This window comes from Lichenostomus cassidix, chromosome 1 (genome assembly GCF_008360975.1).
Source record: "Lichenostomus cassidix isolate B80296 chromosome 1, HeHo_3.0, whole genome shotgun sequence".
Taxonomy (NCBI): domain Eukaryota; kingdom Metazoa; phylum Chordata; class Aves; order Passeriformes; family Meliphagidae; genus Lichenostomus; species Lichenostomus cassidix.
In genome coordinates, this window is record NC_139479.1 from 13,797,402 (window position 1) to 13,820,852 (window position 23,451).

Consider the following 23,451-nt stretch of genomic DNA (forward strand, 5'->3'; position numbering starts at 1 on the left):
ATGGGAACATTGGTGCCATTTACTCCACACATGGCAGCAATTGGAAAATGAGTTTCAGAGAGGCAGAGGGTGAGCAATGCTATACAGAACTCAAACCCAGTTCAGCCTCTTCTCTATTGCTTAGATTGCCTGGGACTCTGTGCATCAACAAGGAGAGGAGGAAGAAGTGTGAGGAAAACAGTTTATATAACTAAATTCTAAGTATAGCAGTCAAGAGAAACTTTTACATAACCTATTGTTTAAAATAAAAAACATTTAATTCCACAACCCAAATGAAAAAAACCCAAATCCAACCCCCAAAACCAAACCCCAAACCCCTGACAAACAAAAGGCTAAACCAGCACATTTCAGGACTCATGGGGTTGAGGAATGGGAGACTTTGTAGAGTACAAAAGGGAATGTTTTTCACATTTCATCCTGTTTTATACTACAAACAGTTGTAGCATTGAAAATCAGTGTCTTGGATTTATTTGGAAAAAGGCACTAAGTGAAAGAGGATGCTGCTGCCTCATATGTATCCCTTCTGCAGCTTCAGGAGATCCTGTCATCTTATGGCTGTTGTTCATACAACTTTAAGAATTCAGAAAGATTGGTTTCAAAGGTCAGGCTTTGGCAAAAGAAACTTCCCTTTTTGTGAAATAGGATGGCTGTGAAATAAAGGAAGGTTCTTGAAGTTAAGGCAAGGGCATTATCTAGCAGATGTCTGTACCCAGCTCTTCCTCACTCCCAGCTAAGTCTGGCTGGGATATGTCTGTGGAAGAACTGTGCTGCCTTCAACACATGGTGGGACAGGACTTGTGTTATGTACATAAAATTCAACTAAACTTTGCACTAGAAGACTATTTCTGAAGAGAACCTGCTAGTAAGACACGCTTTTGTAAAGACTATTCAGTAATATTGCTAAGGTTTGATTTTATAAATCATCAAACACAGATAATTTTTCACAGTCCCAGTTTGGATTAGTCACTGTGCATAAACAGCCCTTCATTAACCTCTTAAGATAAGTGGTAGCATACGCTGTCCTATTTATCTTAAGGTGAAGATAATTATTAGGCACTAGGGAGGCTTTTCTAAATAGATTTTCAATATCACTTAGTGATGGTAACTAAGCATTTAAGAAATCTGCTTTTTAGTAGAAAAATTATTTTTCCTTATCCTTACAAATACCACATTTTTCTTTCTGTATCACTAACATTAGCAAAATTATTTACGTAAAAAATCTCCAGCATATGGTTTTGTTTCTAGAGAAGGGGTTTTTAATTTGTTTTAAAGGAGAACAAACACAATTAACAAAGAACGAGTAACGTGCTTTCGGATGGATACTTATTGACGCTACAACTTATGAAACTCATGAGACTTGCAAACATTTTGAAAAATAAACCAACTGCCATTCACAGACAAAAATGAACGTGACCCTGTGAATACAGCAAAGTGAACTTACTGCATTTACCAACCAAATTATGTTTGCATTATGAGAAGAGTTTTATGGCAAATGACTTCCCCAGAATGGTTACAGACACAAAACTGCCTGCTGTAAATCTCCTCCTATTTCTTCAGCTATTGTGGTCATGTGGGTGTGAGGAATCTTATGTCTGAGCAAACCTGCAGCAGTAGGAGGCACTTTACCCATCTGAAGTGGTGGAGACAGAATGCACCTGGGCTGTAGCAAACCCACCAAGCAGGAGCAAAGGGATGCTCAGCACACCTTTCCAGGCCAAGTGTCAAAAGCCAATTAAAATGTATGCAAAGGGGAGGAGAAAGTTCTCATGAGAGAAATGTTTGAGAGTCACAAAAAATAAGGTCTCAAAATGGCTCTCACACAAGAATTTCCATGTAACGAAAGGGGCACAGAAGGTGATACAACTCCTTCTTTTTCTCTTTGAGACCCATTTATAAATAAATTTTTAAGGCACATCAGCAGTCACTAATGAGAAGGTATAAAGCTAGGGTTTTCACTTTGATGTGTTTTTTAAAATAAAAAGCACAAGATTTTAATACTGCCACTTAAGCGTACACTTCCTTATGAATCTTCACATTATATATTTTGCCTAAACAGACTTCAAGATACGTGGTTATTAAATGGTATGTTTATGATAACTTTTCTTTTCAAAGAAGGGCTAGGTTGAATAACAGCAGGTTAATAAACTTACTTTTTAAATACATACTGAAGTTTTAGAAAAAAATTCATGCTTCCCAGCTATAGTGACAATCAGTAAACCTGTACCTGCCTTTTGAAGATCTATCCTTTCCTTAGTTTTTATCCTATTTTGTGTACATATTTCTACATCTGTCTACACATTCAGGAACAAAGAACCTTGACTGGAAGCCCTTACCTGCTATCTAGTCCAATAAGGAAGCAGATCTAGTTATGCATATTCCCCTAAAGGTAAATACTTTGCATAAGTGATCAGGCTCCAAACAAGAATGAATGCAAAGAACAACAGGGAAAAGAAAACCTTCCCTATGTGCCACAAACTGCTACCTGGCTGCTTCTATTAGAAATCCTTTGGCAGATATATATTCCTCTTTACTGGGGAAGTGGTTCAAGGCTCTTTGACACAGAGTCCTGGGAGAGGAATGCTGGCAGATCTGCAAACTGTCTCTTGCTCAATGGTGGGAAGCTCCCACCACGTCCAGGTCTCACACAGATGCCATAGAAAGATGAAAAGGAGCTGGTAGAGAGCCTGGCAGGGAGCCTGCCTGAGGAAGGAGGGTTTTGCTGACACATCCAGGGCAGACCCCCAGTACTGTACTCCAAAGCAGTGCCTCTGCACATTATCCTGTAGGAAGCCAGTTGGGTGTGGAAGCAGCAGCAGGAGTCACTCAGTGCTCCTCTGGAGACTGCAGTAAAGGGCACTAAATCAAACAATGATAATACAGGACTATGCTATCTGCAAATAGCAAGTTCCAGCTTTTCCAATATCACAATGCTTTAGTGTCCCCCATGTCCTCACTGAGGAACACCAGGAGCACAAATGTTCTATGGGAAAGCACCACGGCGAGGAACAGGGACAGGGAGGACAGATGGTGGTGTCAGCCCACACACAACCTCCAGTGCCTGCTCCTCTGCAAGTGCTGCACTCTGTCCCTTGAGAACAAGGCTGTGGAAATTACAGGGCTCTGAGCAGCAGGCATTTTTCCTCCCACTTACCACAGTATTTCTAAATTGTAACTGTATCCTGGCTCTCCTATGCACTTCATGTACTACAGCTATTGCTAAATAACCCTCTATCTACTCAGTACTAAAGAACTAAATAAACTAAAATGTAGCACATTAAATTGCCAAATTACTAACTCTTACTATATTATATTGTATTATACCTAATTTTGCCCCCATTTTGTCCCTCCATATTACACATCTCTCATGGTAATTGTTATGCTGTTCAGGTATCTCTCTAATATCTGCAAAACTCTCTCCTTCAGCTCATTACCAGGGTCTTACTGGAGTGACAGGTCATAGCTCCAAGACAGAGCAGTTTGAGCTGTGGTTCTGTCAGAAATAAGGTTATTTTTCCAGAGCAGTTTGTTCTGTAACCATTGCAAACTAATACAAAGAGCTGCTCCCAGACAAAGGAAGCCCTCTAGTTTGGGACATAAACAGAGACACAGTTGAATAACCATGTTCAAAAAAAAAAAAAAAGATAAACTGGCTGAACTTTTCCTTGTTTTATATACATTCAGAAGGTGTAGGATGTAATGATGACTTTAGCATCCCACTGGGCAGTTTATGAATTCTGATAATTATATTAAAATTTCTGCAAATTGGCACTCTAATTGCTGGATTACACAGAGACTTAAGTTACATAAGCCTATAGGACAAGCCTGACCCAGGAGAAGTCTGTTACATCCAAAAGACAAGCACATGAGGCCTTATCTAATGATGAGTTCCTTTCCATACAATTCTCAGTATTATTGTAAACTAAAATCAGCCAGGCTATGATTGTAATTGCATATAAAGCTCAATTTAATCTACCAAATCTCCTGCATTTTTTATTCTGAGAACTGCTTGAAAAGTCATGTCTTTGTTTCCTGACCATAAAGCAGGAACTGTAGTTCCAGTCTGTCCCCACAAATGAGTTAATGCACAACACAAAAATGGGAGTTGTGTTTCCCAACTAATGCTTTGGACATCAACCCTGAACAAAAAGCAATGTACTAATTTTTTGGGTTGATATCAACAGAGCTTTTAATAAGGAGGATTTTAGGAGAATTGGTCTTATTATTGTGACAAGCTATTCTCTATATTACTTTTTTCAGCAGTGTATTTCTGAGAGTTTTTTGTACATTAACTTGCTCAGGGCTTTAAAAGCAGACAGAAATGTATAGAATTAATTATAGCATGACAAATTTAAATTTACACAAACAAATTTTTAACTTCAACCAGTAGAAGCCCCTTTGGTTAGAGAAGGCTTTACCAGCCCATCATCAAGTAATATAATTGCTTTTTCTGGTGGTTCTTTCTATAATGCCGACAAAAATACCAGTGCCCTGGCAAAATCCCTGGTGTGACTAAATGACACCCAGCCAGACTGTCATGTTCCCACTGCCAAAGGCAGAGAACTGAGATGCTGCCCTTGCCACAACTGCTGGCAGCCAAAGCAACCTGCTATCCTGGCGTGGGATCCCTTCTCAGACTGGGTCAACAAAAGAGCCACAGATCACCTGAGCACTGTGAGTTACTGATATCATACCATGTGGCTAAGGCAAAATGAACAGACTGGGAGAAAAGTGTTCTCTTCTTTGTGCCCCATTCTGCTGAGGATTTTCAGCAGCTTTTGCTAAAACCTCCAACAGGAATGGTGTCAAAACCTACCCAGCTGGGGAAAATGGGGGGGACAGATTATTATTTTTGTTATATTAATATTGATCATGTTGAGATATTTTAATTTAATTTGGAGCTCACTGGAGTGGCAAACACACAAAACATGGACTCTATTATTAGTCTTCTGGCGAGGCCAGCAAGAGGAATGCTGGCTCCACCCTTGGCTGGTTGTGCTATGTAAAACAAAGGCATTCCCTTCTCTTCTCAAACAGGTGTTTGACCTGTCAATCCAACTTGCCTTGACTGTTCCCAGGCAAGTATTATCATCCTGCTCCGACTCTATTTTTGATTCAGTCAGGTCTCTTTCAGGTTCAAGGGGGACCATACTTAGCAACAAAAATGCTATCAGACATGAAACCCTCTCTGGTATCAACAAACTGAAATATACTGCCCAAAATTAGCATATGAAGAAACTGCTTTTAGATGTCTTGCTTTTAATTAGCTTGGTTCCTATAAAAGTAAGACAGGAATCATCTTTCCTGTTCTAAACCCATCATTCAGCTGCTTTCTCGGGTATCTATAGTGTCCGGAAAGCCCATCAGACCAACACAGAAATGAGCTCCTTGTTTTCCTGGAGCAAATTCCTTACCTATTTGGGAGTATAAAATGAAGAATTATTGATTAAAAGCTGTTGGATACTGAAGACATGTACTTTCATCTGGTAAATTTGCCTTATTTTTTATAAGAATAATTATGTCTACATAAAAAGCTTGCACTGAAAGGTTTTATGTAAGGTACTCTTCTGACAAGCCAAACATTGCTATGTTGTTTGTTGAGAATTGCTTGTATATTTTTAACATGCAAGAGCTGTTTTCAGAGGGGATCCAATTTTTTCATAAAAAGTATATCTTAAGCCTATCTTATTCCAAACAACGCCTTCACTAGTGTAATAGAAGAAAATCAGGCTTGCACAGGGATTTCATTAGACTAAAGATTCCCATTACAGGAGTCAAATGCTGAAAATGTCATTTTTCAGAGAAGTTCCTGGTTGTATTTCAACTTTAAAGATAGCAATAAACGGCAAATTTTAAATTATTTCAAATCCCTGAACATGCTAGACTGAATGAGATCTAGCATGGACAGTATCTCTTCAAGTCTGCTAAGACAGTACTTCTACATGCACTTTAGGAGGGGAAAAGCCAGCAAGCTAATCAAGGGAATATTCTGTCATATCACCTTATGTGTTCAAGCTCCTGGTTAAATACTCTTTCAGAAAACCACAAGGCTGCCATTCATGAAAATGGATGCCAAAAGGCATTTGTTAGACTGGTCAGGAACCCAGACAAAGCTGAAGGATGCCATGCCAGGGTTTCATGACCACATGATGCCCAGTCTTGCAGGAGCCCTTAGGCCTCCTTCCCAGCCTTCTTCTGAAATTCATACATCCTCCAAAGGCCTTCTTGGTGAGAGGACATGGTGCACCTAGTGGCTTTTAAGGAAAGATCCCGATTAAGTTCTTGATGAACTGGGGATAACCAGGAAAGAGTTACATCTACACTTCCATAAATTCCTACTCTTCCATTAATTCCTCTACCAATTCAGGAGGTTTTTATCCTCAGTGACCTTTGTACAAAGACATTGGTGTGAAAATTGCTTCTCATTAGCCTCTTCTTTCCTAATTCATCCCCAAGCATCTCTGAAACACAAAAACTGCCTCTGTCACACATTATGTTTGGTGATATGTAGCTGCCATACTCCTGTATGATGGCATTGTTTCACAGGAAAAAATAATCCTGCACTGAACATACTACAGCACCAATGTGTGATTCGGGCCCTGGTTCTCTTCTTCTGTATATCAGACCTCCTCCCAGTGTGCAAGGGCAGAGCTTGTGGGAGACCTGCTCTCCTCCTGGGGTGATGGAGCAGTGCACAGGGCCTACCAGGTACCAATCTCCCTGTTCCTATGGTAGCTCAAGCTCCTCTCCTGGCACAATCCAGCACAGTTGGGTTGGAGATGAGCAATTCTCAAAGCCTTTCGAGTTCTTAGAAATGGTGTTCTTTTTCAAGAGAATGAAAATAGGATCTCTGCAGCTTTCTACTGGAAATGAGAGTGCCATCATCTTAAAAAGTGTGCGACCACTTGCTAGTTCCTGCTACCTCATCCAGGGCTTTAGATCACAACCAGGGGAAAATATCTTTAGTTTACTCAAAGTTAACAATATCCAGGAAAAGAGAAGCCTTATTAGAGTGAGGGCAGCTCTTCCCCAAAGGGTTGCCCCAGCTCTGGGAGTAACTGGGCAGGTGGGGAGCTGCTGGTGTGAGATGGTGGCTGAGCAGGCTGAGGCAAGGAAGAATGGGAGAATGGCAGGCATTGGGTGGGAGGGAACAGCCACTACAGCTCCACCATTGACTCTGACCCTAGCCCTGCTGTAGCACTCTGCTGGGAGGTGGGGACACATTTCAGACATAACTAGTTTGATGACAAACCTCTTGATCCACATAATGATGTGGAGGGCTCTGCCTGCTTCCCCGGCAGCCTCCAGCAGTGCCGGTCCCCAGGGCTGCTGAGTGCTCAGCCCCTGGTTCTGCCAACAGCAGCAGAAAGAGCATTGAGAGAAAGAGAAAGATCTTTTCTCACAGAGAAAATCCCTTACTGTCACCACAACTGTTGTATGCAAGGGAATCCTGCTCTGCAAACGGTCTGGGGTGAATGGACCAAAACACCCTGAGATGCTGGGAAGGGTTACCTGTATAAACAGTCACCCTTTGAAATGCCAGGTAAGAGTGCCCTTCCCTCAGGGGATGGTAAGCCAAAGGATGCTTGTAATGAGGGGTTTCTGCTGTCCAGACCAGTCACATGCACGGGCAAGGCTCCCCTGGGCAAGCTCTAGCATGACCCAGAGCTATTGTGCAGGGGATATATTCCCAGCAATTTGCTACTCACTCCTGCTTTGGTTTGCTTAAGTGCTTTCCACCAAAATATCACCACTAAACAAAGAAAATATTAGCATCTTCACAGCCTGAAAACTATCTGTGTAGCTGACTATCACGTAGCTGAGCTCTTTTCTCATTCCATGACAGTAACCTCCCTCCTATGGATTTCTCAAGCTGCTCAGTTACCTATTGTCCTCTGCTATTTTCTTCAGAGGTGACATTATCTTTTTTTACTTTCCTCTTCTCTGCAGTCTTGTACATGAATAAGCATTACACTTCTCTTTTCATGCACCACCAACATCAAAACCAAACATTTTTCTTTTTTCCCCATCAGGCAGAAACATTACATACCAAACAGTTCCCTTTAGCTCTCTTCTTGGATTGCACTTGTTAAAAATGTCAAATCAGCTTCTACAAAAACGGAGAACTGGGGAGGTTTGGCTTCTACTCAGGAATAAATACAGGAAGTAGTGTAGATATAGCAGAAATAAAATAAAATGAGACTCATTTGTGACATCTCACCTCAAAAAGCAGTATTGAAAAAGGCAGAGAAGGGCTGATAGGATTATTGTTGTGCAAAAGGATTTTCCTGCAAGGAATGCAAGGTCTAGGACCAATCAACACTTCTCCCCTATAAAAAAGGGGGATGCAACAGAAGCCCATATTTATGAGGACATACATGAAGAGGAAGGGCAAAGATGGTTGCCTCTTCAAGTAACAGAAACATCTGAAAGTTTGTGTGCTAGGTTTAAAACTAACCAGAAGAGATGCTTGTCTCTTGCCTGGAGTTAAAATGTGCAACTCCTTATTGCCACATGACAGAGCTCAAAGTACACCTGAGTTCAAAATCGATAAAACTTTTTTCTGGAAGAATGATCCATCAAGGGTTACAAGCAAGACACCTTTAACTCTCCCTAGAAATATGTTTTTAGGAATGGTTCAAGGCAGGGTAACTGGGTTAGCTGGGATATGGGGCTTGCCTCTCTTTAGTACAATCACTTGTGCTTGCAGGTCACTTTTTTAAAACTCAGATAACTCAGAGTCTGAGATCTGATACGGAATTAGACAAATCAATGGCTTGGACAAATTTTGCTAAGCCCATATCTGCTGTGCAGAATGGAAATGTTACATTGCAAGATTAAATAGTAAAATAACAGGCTCAGCATGTTTTTAATTTTGCAAGGTTTTGGTTTTTGTCAGAAGAAAGTAGACATCTCTCTTAAAGAAGTTGTGTATCTAATGTCAGTAAATGCAGTAATTTTCCTGTATAATGCCAGGACTTGCCATCAGTACAGCTGGCTATTCCAAAGAGTTACAGAGTAACCAAAAAGTTCAATGTATATTATATGATATGTCTATTCAACACTTCCGTGGAAAAATAAGAATTTTCTCAAAATAAAGAGCCTCATGAATTTGTCTTTTAAAAGATCTACTCTATTTCCATACACTACAACAGAGTAAGTAATCTGAAGAAATCTCAGCATGGTCTCTGCTAGTACTTTCAGAAGACAGGAGCTAAGGGGCCACTATGAAAAGGTTTTATTTGCCAAAAATAACTGCTGCCCCAACTAATTGAGAATACTGATATTACAGGGTTTTCAGCTTAATCATGAGGTTATGTCAGCTTCTCCTCCTTGGAAGACAACTTGGGCTGAGGAATATTTCAATGCACTGGCATGGTCTGCCAGAGCATGGCCCCAGCATAAAATCCATCCACTTGGCTCACGCATGCAAAACACTAAATTGCATAAATCTTTGAAATAAAGGCTAAAGTAGTATAGGTGCATTTAGAGTAGGTTATGCTGTAAGAGAAATGTGACCCTGTAGAAACTAAATACTTTTAAAACAGTTTTTCTGACTTTGGAAAGATTTATAACACCATCATCCTCATTTGTGGCACAGAGAATTAGAGGCTGATGGGATTTTCATTTCAAAAACCAATCACAACTTCATTAAACTCGATCTAATATAGAAAATTATTCTTACCATTACAGATTTATGTCCTGTTTTTAGTCTTCTACCTTTTGCTTCCATCTCACCCCACTCAATTTTGCAATCTCCTCCCCAGCTACCCTGATGTTTCCAATTCCCAAGTACTACAGCTCACAGACTGCACAAACTGTTTCTTTTCTTTTTCAAGAAAAGGGGTAAATTAAGCCTCCACCACCTTGGGGGTGTGTGCTTTCCTTTGTTCACTGGGTTACTCTCAGCAACCTCCTACTCCCCATCATTCCAAGGAGCAGTGATGCTCAAAAATGCACAGAGTCTTCTGACAGCCTTGGCAGCAAAGCCAAATCTACACAGAATATAAAATCTCGCCCCTCCATGCCTGTTTTCCTCCATGTAGAAACTACAGGTGTCACAGGTGCTGTCTGCTCAGGGCCATCCACCCATGCCCTCAGCCTCCCACATTCAACTTCTACTGAATTTCAGGAATAATGAAATCCATAAAGACCCAAGTGCTCGCATCTTCTAAACAGACAGAAACCAGCAACTCCAGTTGTCTTTAAAGCCATTACAATAAAGTTAGAAATATAAATGTTTTCCTGTAAAATTATGGACATGTACATAGCTTGTTTAAAAAACAAAAAAGAAAATGTCTTGGAAATAACTTTTTTTAAAATTAAAAGTTTAAAATGAATGGCAGGACACATTCTAGCAGGGAGGAAAGAAAAAACTCTCAGAATAATCAGCTTCAAGATTTTTATAGAATATACTAAATCATACTAAAGTATGATTTTTATATTGGATTTCAAGTGTGCACATTAGTACAGCAAAAAAAAAAATCTCCCTTTAATGCCAAGTGTAGAAGCTATTGAAATACTGTCATGTAAATTCTAAACCAGATTTGGCTGTTATTACTACAGGAAGACACTCTCTAATTCTCTAGGTCTCATATTCACCATCTCTCAAGTATTCCATAAAGACCACTTTGCACATGTAGGAAACCCTACTGACAGGGGCTCCTGGCATTGCCAAGTCCCTGGGTACTGTGCCAGGAGCCATTCCTGGAGCCTCCCCAAGCCATCCCTCCTCACTCAAAATCAGAGCTCCTTTTAACCTGGAACTAAAAGCACATTGTTGCCCAGTTCAGTTTTATGACTTATCTCATTAGTGGTGCTAGGTAAAATGATGAGGGTAAACTTCCTGCCCTTGCCACTGCCTGATCTCTGTCCATCCCTGAATTTACAACCAGGAGAAATCTCCTAAGTGAGGCTTCATTAATTCTGCTCTCTCTTTGAGGCCTGTAAATCATCACATGATTAAATGAACATTTCAAAAACTGGCTGAAAGGTGTTTTAAATTGAAGTTTTTTGGCAGCCGCTCTCCCCATTCTCTGATGCTTTTAAACAAATGCTTTTAAACTCAAATGCTTTTAAACAAATCAGTGGTGATGTTTTATATTCCAAAAGCCTGAAGTTTACCTCTCTGGAATCCAGAAAAGAAGAAATAGTTAGCTGATATTATTTTGTGCCAGTACTCAAAAGGTAGAGCCAGAAAGCAAAAATCCTACTTTAAATGCAGCCATTTTCTTCATGTAAATACAGTAAGATCCCACAGAGAACTTGTTTCATGCTTTGTTCATAAAATCATGGTATTTAGTAGTACCACACTTGTATAAGGATGGTGGACTGTTAACCGCAACAAACAGGTTCCAAAATTCACAAATTTGTGGCACAAAAGGAGACAAAAAATATTTATCTTCTTGGTTTTGAAACACGTTTTTTAAAAACAAAGCTAGGATGCTATTTTATTAATAATGAATGAGAACTACAAAATTGCCTGATTACAGGGCTTTTTTTTTCTTTGTTTGTTAATGCTGTATTACCACATTTGTTTCAAAAGAACTGGAAGTTCTTAGTGTTAAAAAACAACAGAAGATCTTACAAGTAAAACACACATGGTTATTGTAAACTCTGAGCACTAAACACTTCTGAGGGATGGATGGATGGATGGATGGATGGATGGATGGATGGATGGATGGATGGATGGATGGATGGAATCCCAATCAACAAAAGAATGAGCCTTCTGCTCCCCACCTATCTCCAGGTAACATCTTCCTTGGCTATTTAGATGCAGAAAGTCTGTGACACAGGGAACAATCTTTTCCTTCTAGAAGTTCAGCTCTCAGAAGTGAGCAATATTAGCCACCTCCCACATCCAAGGTGTCCTCTGATAGCAGGAGCCAAGCCCAGATGCAGGAGACACCAGAGGCTCCTTGTTACTGGGAAGGCTGCATGATGTGGGGATCCCCTAAGGCTGCTCTGCATCCAGAACAGTCCCAGATGGCACTAATAGCCTGAACAGTGCAAAGAATAAACTTATTAAAATCCACAGGCATCAAAGTGTGAGGAAACATCTCCTAGACTGCTGGAGGACAGTCTCAGAAGTTGGAATGACCTGGAGGGATGAAATCTCTTGCCAAGTTTTATATAACAATATGGTAAATGTGGTGCTAACAGACACAGAGCCTGGCAAACACCAGGTTAGTCTGCAAGGCTTTCTTTTTTTTTTTTTTTTTTTGCCTAGTCAGGCTGTTACTTTCACAAAATGTCATATTTATTTGTTGGTTGGTTTTAGCCCAATTAATTTGACATTTTAATTCAGCTGAAGCTTTTATTAATGTGAACTACTTAATGCAGATAGGTAAGATGTCCAGAAAAAATCAGAGCAACCGCAATTGGAAAAAACAATCATTAAGCAGAAAAGCATCTGGGATACTGTACAGCTCAAAGTGAAATATGAAGTACAGTATGGTTGCCAAACAGATGCTTATCACAGTATAGAGCATAAAACAGCCAGGGCAGAGCAACCTTCCAGATGTGTTCCATCTCAACCAGATGTGCTGCACCCAGCTTGGACACTGCCATGGCAGAAGAGATGGGAGTCAGCCTGGAAAAGCCAGGGAAGCTCAGCAAGAGGAGTCAGAGGCCTAGCAAACACTGTCAGTAGGAAAAACTAAACCAACCCTTCACAATAACTTTTCAGCTCCAAAGAAGAAATGCTGTAATGGAGCAGCCTGTTTTCTGTGCCATAAAGGAATGGAAATGCTCAGCTTAAATTGCAGAGGGAACAATTCAATATCCATTAGCAGGAAAAAAAAATCCTTCTCAAAACAGCGAAGAGGAAAAGCACTGTCTAGAGGGAATGAAGAATGCCCACCACTGGGGGTGTTTAAGATTTGGAAGGTATGGCAGCTCCAGATTCAGATGGCAGAGCTACAATGGATAATCTTTCAAATCACTTCCAGCTCCTTAGCTCTGAGACACACTCATCACACTTACAGCTTCACCAGAGTCTTCACAGGGACCAGGACTTTAACATATATACACTGTCCTCCTGCACTGGAAAGGTTTAGGAAACCAGTAAGGAGATTAAGATGTCAAAAGACAAGCATCTAGTGCCATTTTAGCTGTCCAGGGGTATCCAAGGAAGTTGCATAGGGCTGGCAGGTTAGACACATTACCTACACAAGATCTGTGATCTGGAGCAGCAGCTAGCAACTACAAGGAAAGCAAGCCAGGAAGCCAGGCTAGCATGTTAGGTCAATTCAGAAAAAAATGTCCCACAACATTTATTGTATAGGCCTCCATTAAAATATTCATATTATAGCCAAAAATTCTGAGGACTTCTTTTTTTAAAACAGATTAAACTAAACTGCTTTGTAACAGATGTGGCTTTTCTAGAGTCTTCTTTCCAGCAAAAAAAAAAAATTGGCAGGATGCTGACTGTTTGCATTGAAGTTTTTAATATCCGATCCTGCTTCCCATGATGAACATTGATTAAACAAGAATGCATGTTTACATGGTGACCCTCCAGACATTCAGCATGGCAGTAGTTTTATCAAACTATATCCCTCCCATGTCCTTCCAAGCACAACTGACTCAAGTTCACCTCTGTTTTAATGGTTGCCTTGAAAGAACTTGAGAACCACACACAACAGATGGTACCACCTGGAGATGTAATGTATACAATCTGAAAAGGTTTTAGTCCTCCTCTGTTCCCCTAGTCCTACTGGTACTGTGCCATCATCTTCTGATTTAATAACATTGATCATAGAAAGGGTTTTATCTTTTTTTTTAGCTTTGAAAATTTAAAATTATACATTTCAAAAGATCATTCTCATGTACATGATAGGTGGCTAACTTTTATTATTGTAGATTTCTGTTTCTTTTGCATTTAGAAACCTTCAGATTAGGCTGAGTCCTAGCTGAATCTCATAGAGGAACTATCCCAGTTCTGCAAAAATCCCAATGAGAAATGGCTTTGTCATGGAAAAATCACAATTAAATTGCAGTAGTCAAATCTATCTAAGAGTGTCTTTAAAACAATTTTCAGTAGGTTTCAAGGAGAAGATTTATATAAATTATTATAAAATTGCATGTTTTTCATGTTTGAAATCAAAATGAATGTAAGTTTAACTTTTAGAATAGGAAAACTCTCTTTTCAATGGAAAATTATGTGTTAATTAAAAAAAGTTGGATTTTCTTTTTCATGCATAAAATAAGTTCAAAAAAGCTACATATCTTCATTTAGGAAATTTGACTATCACTTCAGAATTGAAAGCACATTTGGAATTGAGGAAATGGAAACAGCAAGCACAAAAAAAGGCTTTTTTTATACTTCTGTTGAGACTTATCAGGCCAACAAACTGGGAAAGAACAGAATATCCTTCAGCAGGGTAAACAGGGAGCCATAGAGGACTTGGACTGTCTTCCCTCTATTGCTTGTGAACTGTTCTACCATTTATGAGTGGTCATTTCCCAAGGAGAGCATCTCTGCAGCCAGACAGGGCAGCAGCAGAGCTTGCTGTCACCAAGAAGAGGAAAAATTAAATGTAAACCAGACTGGTTACACAACACCTGGCGAGAGAATTAATGCAGAACATAAAAAAGCCCCACCAGAAATATATTCTCACATGTACAGATTCCTTGCTTTACCACCTAACCCAAAGGGGTCTTTGGTAGGGAGTAGCACAGCTCCATTGACAGCCCCCGACTTAGTAACTGAATTGAGGAAACTTAGCAAGAAAAGCCATTTAGGAGAATGGCCATGTAAGAAATTCTCTTGTGCATTTCTTTTGCTCATAAAAAGACAATTTAATCCATATATTTCAAGGCAAAAGCGGATGACCTTTGTTGGCAATGACACCCAAAGCTATTAAAACCAAAAGAAAAGTAGGAATTCATCTCTCCTTTGCATTTTTAGCAGCCTGGGCAATGGAAATCAAATAAAATTTTAAATGTGGCAACAATATATTTGTGGGCATCTATATGTATAAACACTAACAAGCATAAAATTAAACTATTCTTATTTTAGTTGACAGCCCATACTGCTTTCTGAATTGCTACTCAGTAAATGATTCAACATTTGGCTTTCAAACTCTGCAGGCAATTGTTTCCCCTTGAACTGAAATTTAAAATCAGGATACAGAGGTTTTGTATCCCATCATTTTTACTTAGAATACAAACTCTCTTCTGCAGTGGAGTTGCTTTGGCATATGAGAATTGAAAAAGCTTTATTTAACAAATTTTAAATTTCAATTAAAGAACATACTTAGAAATAAACATACCTACTCCCAGTCCTTGTTTATCTTCGGTAGTCATATTTTTGAACATAATTAGGCATCATTTTTAGGTAAGCTAATTCTGAGTTAACAGCAAAGCCAGTGCCTTGGAGGCAGTGGGAGGGATGGAGACCTCCTTCAAGCAGACAAGGCATGCAGTGCTGATGCAGTGCAAATGCCCAGTCAGGTACCACGGGAAGGCTCAAATGGGAATTAGGAATGAAAAATCAGATCAGAAAAAAAAAGCTCAGAAAAAGCAGATATTTCATTAACCTGCTCCAGTGTCTGAGCATGCACGGGCTGTGTCACCCAGAAGGATGTCAGGCAAAAAAAAAACCCCAGCTTTGCAAATGCTCTCGGTTGAGCAGGACTGATAGTGGATGCAGTAAGTTAGAATAACATCTTCCTTAGTGTCCCAGAAGGTGCTGTACTTTGTGCTATTCACCATCTTCATATGGAATACCTCTAATGTGAAACATTGCCTCAATTTCTCATAGCTCTGCTCATTTAAGACACTCCTGGGCATTAATTCCTGAGGGGCAGACACAATATCTTAATGGTTCTTCCCTTGGCTCTCAGTGATGATAAAATGAGGTGGCCAGATGACAGGACACCACTAATAATGTCCTCTCTAAAACGGAAAGAGGCTGTCAGAAAAGGAAACTGCCCTATTAATTTCAGCCACACAACCTCATCAACTCCAGTGCGCACAATCCAGGCTTCATGTGTTATTCATCCTGACTTCCACATTTCACTGTTGCCTAAAACCTGCCAAAGTGAAGACCCCCTACTGAAGATGCAGAGAAGCAAAACCTAGAACTGTGCACAGGGTACCACTTCATAGCATAGTGTTTAATTAACAAGCATTGATCTTTCTGAGACATACCACTTGCACTGCACATTCCAGCCCTCATTCAAAAGAGGGAAACCTCCCTAGACTTGTATTTTAGAATCTGAAATACCTGACCTTATGCAGGGTATATTTTTTATTAGCACTAACTCCTTCTTGAAGGCAAATGCCACCTAGGATGTCCCATGGATACAGCTTCTTGGGCACAGTGCATGATGCTTGTTGCTAGTCATGGCAGTCCTTAAACTCCTCTGTGCTATTTTGTGAAAGCACTGTCACCTTGAATTTAATTTCTGCAGCTGGGAGGTTGCAACATGGGAGAAACTGTTCTCAGTTTCTCTTGTTCTCTTGCTGATTTGTAAATATTTTACTGGGGAAAAAAGGGAAATAAAACCTTTCAGACTTCGTACCTTAGCACAAACAGACATCTGATAACTTTGAGTGACCAGCCCTCCCTGACATCAATGTGAGGTTTCCTGAAGCCCTCCGCAGGGACTGGACATCTCTCTGAGCTGCAAAATGTCAACAATAGTTCCTGCTCTGGCCTTTGACAAGTGTTTTCAGTGGTTTAAGGTTTAAAGCCAAGTTTCAGAGACTGGAGCATGAGGCTATTGTGCTCCTCTGAGGCAGCCTTCACAAGACTGTGTGGGACTAAGCATGGGATGCCAGGACATGTTGCAAACCTGAACCAGAGCTTGTGGTGATGGAGCAAAATGCCTGGGAATACGTGTGAGTGTGCCCAGCCTTCAGACACACTGTGAAATCTTTTAAAGGTGACAGAAGTCACATGTGGAAGATTGCTGCATGTTGTAAACACTCTGCAGGGTGAAATCAAGGCAGCAAACAAGTGGCTCCTAGCCTTTAATTGCCCCAGGTGGGCAGCCATTAATTTTTGAAATTCATGTAAGACTTTGCTATAGTTATCTATCCTTTGTAGAAGGTACTCCAAAATTATGATGATGGAGCAACAAATTAGTCCTTAAACACATGTCAAGAGGAACCACAGTATTTAAGAGTGAAGAAAAAGGAGCAAAACCTTGCAGAACAAAGAGGCAAGAAACAACATAGAGGGAAAGGGTGTATAACAGTGGGAAGAGAGTCTACGTAATTCTTCTTGCTGCAAATACCTTTTCAAACACAAACATAAACATCAATGCTTTTCTATCCATGTTCCTGAATAAATTTTATGGAGCCAGCACAGTGAACAGCTCCCTTGCACACTGTTGCAAGTTCCAGGTGTGAGTTCCCTGGACAATGTGCCAATATTGCCCTGGCCAATCCTGCAGCAGCAGAGCTCCCGTCCCAGCAGTCTCTGGGCAGATGACAGCACCTGAGACTCCCACAGACACTGCTGCTCTCCAAAGACTTTTTCAGGGAGTATGCAAAAATGTGTGGCATTTTCTGCAGCTTAGTTCAAGGCATAAACAGCCAGTTATGTATGCTCTGCAGAGAGCTAGCTATGTACTTCTTTTAGAAATACAAACAAAAGTTTTGCTGAAACACTAGTAATGAGCAAACCAAAGAAGTCTTTGAAAAGGAAGGAACCACCATCGAAGATGATAATTTCAAAAAATAAAGCAAAAAAATGAAACAAGCTTTCCTGGGACAAAACCTGAAAATAGTCTCTCTAGAAGTGTTCTTTGCATTAAGTGGAGAAATCTGTCAAAACACAGAGTGCAGACAGCAATGGGGCCAGAGAGGAAAGGGATGATGGCGTCATGATACACTGCAGTCTCCTTCTAGTATCTCCCACTAGCAGAAAACAAACATGAAAATTCCCAACTTGTCCTTCACAACTGAATCACAGAAATGCAAACACTGTGCCACAGTCTCCAATCCACTCTCCATGTGCGGGCTGCCTCTGAACAGCACAGCAAGGGGGATATTTGGTGCCACAGGTCTGAATGTGGTTTCCCATTTGCACAGAGTCAGGACCAAACACATGGACAAGCTCAAATATCCCATAAGAGAATCCTCTTTGATTACAAAGCAAGAGACCATTACAAGATGGTGTCAATATGGAACATCAAATGATTTACACAAAAGTCATTTGGCAAATAAAACAATCCATTAAAGATTAGCAATGTAATGTTAATGTGATACAACAAGACAAAAAGAAGCAACTGAACACACAACAAAGTTAGGTCCTGACAGATAAACATAGGAAAGGACAACCCATATTTTCAGTTTACCATATATATCTAGGCATTGTAGCAGAGTTGATACACAGAACTATTTGCAGGGTCAGTAAATTCTTGCAATATCTGTTTAAGACATAAGGTGGTGACTGACTGAGAGATGATGTTTAATTGTTGCAAATCAGCATAGCTTTAGTACAAAGTCAACAGAACTATGTTAAATTATAGCAGCTGGGGACAGCATCTGAAAAAAGTGTGGAGCTCCTAGTCTGTGTTGCAGTTACTTGAAAACTATTCTGCAAAAGAAGTTGGAAGAAACAGGACTGCATTTTACTACTTAATTCAAATCTGTGTAGTTTTAAAAGTGAGAATGTAAAAACAGAAAGCTGAGAAAACAAACTTTTGGCAATGACATCTGACTTGCATAGCAACGGCTGCAAAGGAGCTGCATTCATGTCCCACACAAAAAGCAATAGGAATGATTAAGCTTTAAAACACACACATGTACACACAAGAACACATAATCATCCAAGAGCCCAGAACTATGTCAGGATCACAAACGTGTAAGGCAAATAAATATGTTTAAGAGATTATGATACCACATGAGGGAACATTCAAGGTGAGGTTAAAACATTTATAAAAGAGAGAGGATTTCCTTTCTCCAGCCAGTTGCAATGTTTCATTTTCCCAGAGCAATGGAAGTGAAGGGGGCAGTGAGGTAGCACACACAAGGTCACCCATCCTGTTAGTGACTTAGCAGATGGAAGCAAATCTCTCAACCCAGAAACTGGATATTGCACTTAAGAACACCACTTGCAGGAAATCCTCCTGCCTTTTACTGGTAAGGGCACTGGAAAAAGTCAGCGTTGCAAACAGAATATTGCAGTCATAGCAACAAGCAATTCAACACTTAAACTTTTCAACAGACAAGACAGTATTTTACTTCCGGTTTTATAATTTCAAGGTCAATAACTCATCATGAGCACTTGACTTGTCTAGCTGGTCATCAATGTCTCAAAAATAATCTCCTGTTAAAGCTTCAACCAAGGAAACCTCCTCACTCAAATGAAAAATGAAAGTATGTGTATACAGGGAGACCATTTCAAAAATTAAACCTTTGTTCTCCTTTTCTGGAAATAAGTATAGAAAGATGGAGAAAAGCCCAAGTTCAGGCCCATTAAATCAAGCACCGGCCTTTTACCAGTAATTAGCAAGCTATAAAATGCTACAACCAGGTACACAAAGGCATTGAAATTGAGATTTAAAACACTTAAAAAAACTTAGACCTTGCAACAGTATCTGTACATAGTGCCCAAACATCACAGCAAGGGCAGTGGAAAGTCTTCTTGACCCTTTCCATTTTCAGTAAGGACTTTTAAAAAATATTTTTATATTGCTATCAATAAAGATCCATTTGAAAACCAAAACTGAAGGCTAAAAATAGGACAAAATGTTCTGCATGGCTGATGAAATTTAACCCTGTTAATGAGACAGCTTCATTTCACAGTCAATAAGAGTCTAACATTACCCTAATAAATGTATCATTTTTTTGCAAAGTGTCATGCATGAACACACCTGAAATAGTGCTTTTTAAAACTTTTAACACCATCAAATTTAGTATCTGCAAAAGAAATCACTGTTTTCTCAAAGTAGCAGAAAAAAGTCAAGAATTGGAGATGTTTAGAAGGTAATGACTAAAGCATAAGGGTAATGGAAAACACTGTTGATCTCTCCCAAGTAGACTAAATAACATCCACATGAATTTTAATGCTCAACAAAGGTGCTAACTTTAATGACTTAACTTAGGTAGGTAGTTAATTTTAGAAAGCTTTCATTACCCTTTCCTATCAATTAACCATTTTTATACTCCTTTACTGCAAGTGAAAAAGCTGAATTTGAACGAACAGGTAGCAGAGACCCTTGGAGAGCTTCAAGGGTCATCCTGCCTTCTTTGCCACTTCGGTTAACTTAATTGCAGTGTAACCCCACAAATCATGGGTGCAGGCTTCACTGACCCACCCTACAGCCTGGCTGTGGACTCAACTTTGCTAGCAGCACATGCTGAGAAGCTCCACAAACAACAGTGAAGGACAGAGCATGAAACAGACACAAATATGTGTTTACATGTTCAGGAGGGGCAGGGACCTTCTCTAATCCCTGGTTATTTGGATTATGTTTGATAAATAGTGCTAATCTCTATGGAGTTTATGTGCCATGTAACTAACAGTTAGCATTAAGATTTATTTTTTTTAAGCCTCGCTGGTCACAGTTGTTCTCTATATTGTTTTTTGTTTGTTTGAAATGCTCTTTGAATTTCTTTCTCTATAAATCACAATGAGAGGAACTGGGGAAAATACCCTCTCTTTTTCAACTTCTTACTGATTTTGGGATGTCTTGTGACCTGCCTGCCTGGATACTACACAATCACAGCCTGACTCTGCACTCCAGGATTTACCAAGAGGTTTTCACAGCTCAGATGGGGTTGGCTGGAAATCTTACTAAGTATGTCCTCAAACACATGTATGTCAGTGGGGGAGGATACTGTGCAAGTGTAAGTGTGAAGAAAGCATGGAAGCAAAATCCATTTAAACTAAGAATTACTAGTAGGAGGTGATTGGTGACCAGCCTACAGGGAAGTGTTCGGTGATCGTGAGAGGTCATGCAGCACTCTGGTTATTAAGCCTTATACATAAGGCACACCAAAGAAGTGTGTGACAAGGGGGACCTGGTAAAACATGGGGGATTTTGAAAGACTGTTGGGGATTTTTGATAGGAAAAAGGAAAAACAACCTCTACATTACACAAACAGGACACTCAAAAAGCCACAGAAATATCCCATACTTACTTTTGTCTTCCTGGTTTTCTTCTGCTGCTTTGCCTTCCTCTTCCTCCTCCTCCTCCACCTCCTTCTGCTGTGCTTCTTCGTGGTGATCTTCGGCGGCACCGACGGACAGGCTCTGGCAGCAGTGGTTGAAGCCGCTATCCCGAGGCAGAGTGAAACTTCGGGGCTTCCCCCCATTCCCGTTCAGCGCTTGCATCCTCTCCCCCTCCACCAGCGGGAAGGGGCCGTAGTGGTCTTGCAGGTGGCATTTCTGGGTGGGCAAGGTTGACTGCCTCCGGTGCTCGGGGGACACCACGGCCACCTCGGAGAACACGGAGTCCTCCAGCGGCAGCGTCTGCAGGTAGTGCAGTCCCGAGCTGGTGAGCGGCGTCTCAATGAGGTCCTGCCAGGAGCGCCGCTGGCTCGCCGTCTTGCGCACCGGGGACTCGGTGGTGCTCCCTGCCACCTCCGGGCGGAACTCCTCGTGCGACGACTGCGACTGCGACGTCTCCGTGGACGAGAGGCGGCTGTGCTTGGGCTCCACGTAAGGGCTTGTGCAGCTCATCTGCAACATCGACAATGAGCAGGCTTGAGATTGATGCACGCTGAGACATACTGCTAATAGTAACTTCTCACCTCATTATCGCTGATGGCACCCAGTTCGTTATAAGGTGCAAATTACCTAATTGATCTGCCCTGATCCTAATTTTAATGCATGCCTATGTATGCACATGTCACACCTGTAGGTCAAATGCTGATACTTATGCATAAGTATCTTCCCTATGCCACTTAATCCACAAAATAAGACAATTATTTGCAGAAAAGTTTGCTGAATAGTGCAAAATATGGCACTATGGAGGATACAGAAGAGATGTACGTGGTTTGTTCAAAATCTTAAAAATGCTATCCAAATGCCTGGTTTTATTCTATCTTGCTAAAAATTTCTTTGGAATATCACTTGCAGTGCTTCATTACTGTGACTCAAAAATCTATAATTTTGTAAAAGTATTGCCTTCAAAATTAAACATCATGAATGCTCTCTTTTCCCTGAATTTCCCAATTGTTCATTCCAAAAATCATATCCAAGTAAGATGCATTAGTTATCACTTAGTATACAGACATGAAAGTTAAAATTGCTAGTGCAGAATAAGTTAGAGGTCTATAATCTAGCTTTACATCAACAACTGCTTTAAGAAAATGGAAAAATAACCCAACAAATTCTCCTTTTTCTAATTTATATTTCTCTATAAGAGAAACCTACTTTTTCACAAAAACAGAATGACTGGTATTGCTGTTCGCAGTACAGGATGGAACATTTTAACATTGGCCTTTCTCTGGAAATTCAAGTGTAATTTGCTACTGTAAAGCTTCACAGCACAACTACTGGAGCCTTAGAGAAGAGTCTGTGTTGTTCCTGAGGTAATAACATTTTCTCAGAAAGTTGATAAGGGGATGGTGAGGGATTGCAAGGATGAGTAGCTGTCCATCAGGAATGAAGAACAGGAAGAAAGAATTCTGTAACCTAATTTATTTTGTACAGCAAGTGGGACTGTAAATCCCTGTTCTCTACAAACCAGTGAAAACAGCAATGATGGCCATTGAAGGCTGCAATGTGTGTTACTCAGCAAATGCCTTAAGTCAAGCACTGACTCAACAATCAGACGGTTGAGTGCCTTGTGTGTGCTCCTGGGCAGGAGAGCAGGTAGCAGTGACACTGGGTACACACTGCTAGGGACAGCTGCAGGTGACTTACTGAAGGTGGCCGTGGGTAGGTGTCGTACGGGGGTGGGGGGCTGTCCTGCTTCGGTGTTGATGGGGTGTCAGCTTCCTCCTTGTCGCTCTCGCTCCAGTAATCTACGAGTTACATAAGGATCAGGTCAAAAACTGCCAACACATTTCCATGCATTTGTGTACCAGAGACTTGCTTTCACAAAAGCAACTGGAAATTCCTTCTTTGGTATTTTCTGGAGTGAAATACCAGTGAATGCCGTCAATGTTAGCTGCTGCAATTTGCAATTGTATTTATCTAAAGAGGGAAAATTCTAAACATTATGGGGTATAATAACTGTAATGTCCCATCACAGAGATATTTAACAACCTGAAAATGAGCCACGAATTTAACTTTTATATGCAACTTATAAATACAACAGGCATAGAGAGTACTCTTAATACAAGTATCAGATTTTCAAATATTTATACAGCCACAAAACAATTATGATTGAACATGTATTGGCTGAAAAATAATGAAAGTATTTTTTGAACAGAAAAGATTAAGAATATAGGTTTGCTAAAGTCTTGTTGACTGCAAATAACATCAACAAATATATTTAACCAACTGGCAAATCAAACAGGTATGGGTTAATGCACACATGAATAATC

At 40.3% G+C, this 23,451-nt stretch overlaps 1 protein-coding gene across 8 annotated transcripts in view; it reads right to left on the reverse strand.

Annotated features, from left to right (window-relative positions):
• The window catches only part of CNKSR2 (connector enhancer of kinase suppressor of Ras 2), a 204,822-nt gene that overhangs the window by 17,904 nt on the left and 163,467 nt on the right, over positions 1-23,451 (reverse strand). For all 8 annotated transcript variants that reach the window (XM_085050753.1, XM_085050763.1, XM_085050743.1 and 5 more), the window contains 2 exons: positions 22,826-22,926; positions 21,097-21,637 (listed from right to left, as the gene is read on the reverse strand). In XM_085050753.1, coding sequence (XP_084906879.1) covers positions 21,097-21,637; positions 22,826-22,926 — 642 coding nt within the window. The remainder of the gene's footprint in view (positions 1-21,096; positions 21,638-22,825; positions 22,927-23,451) is intronic.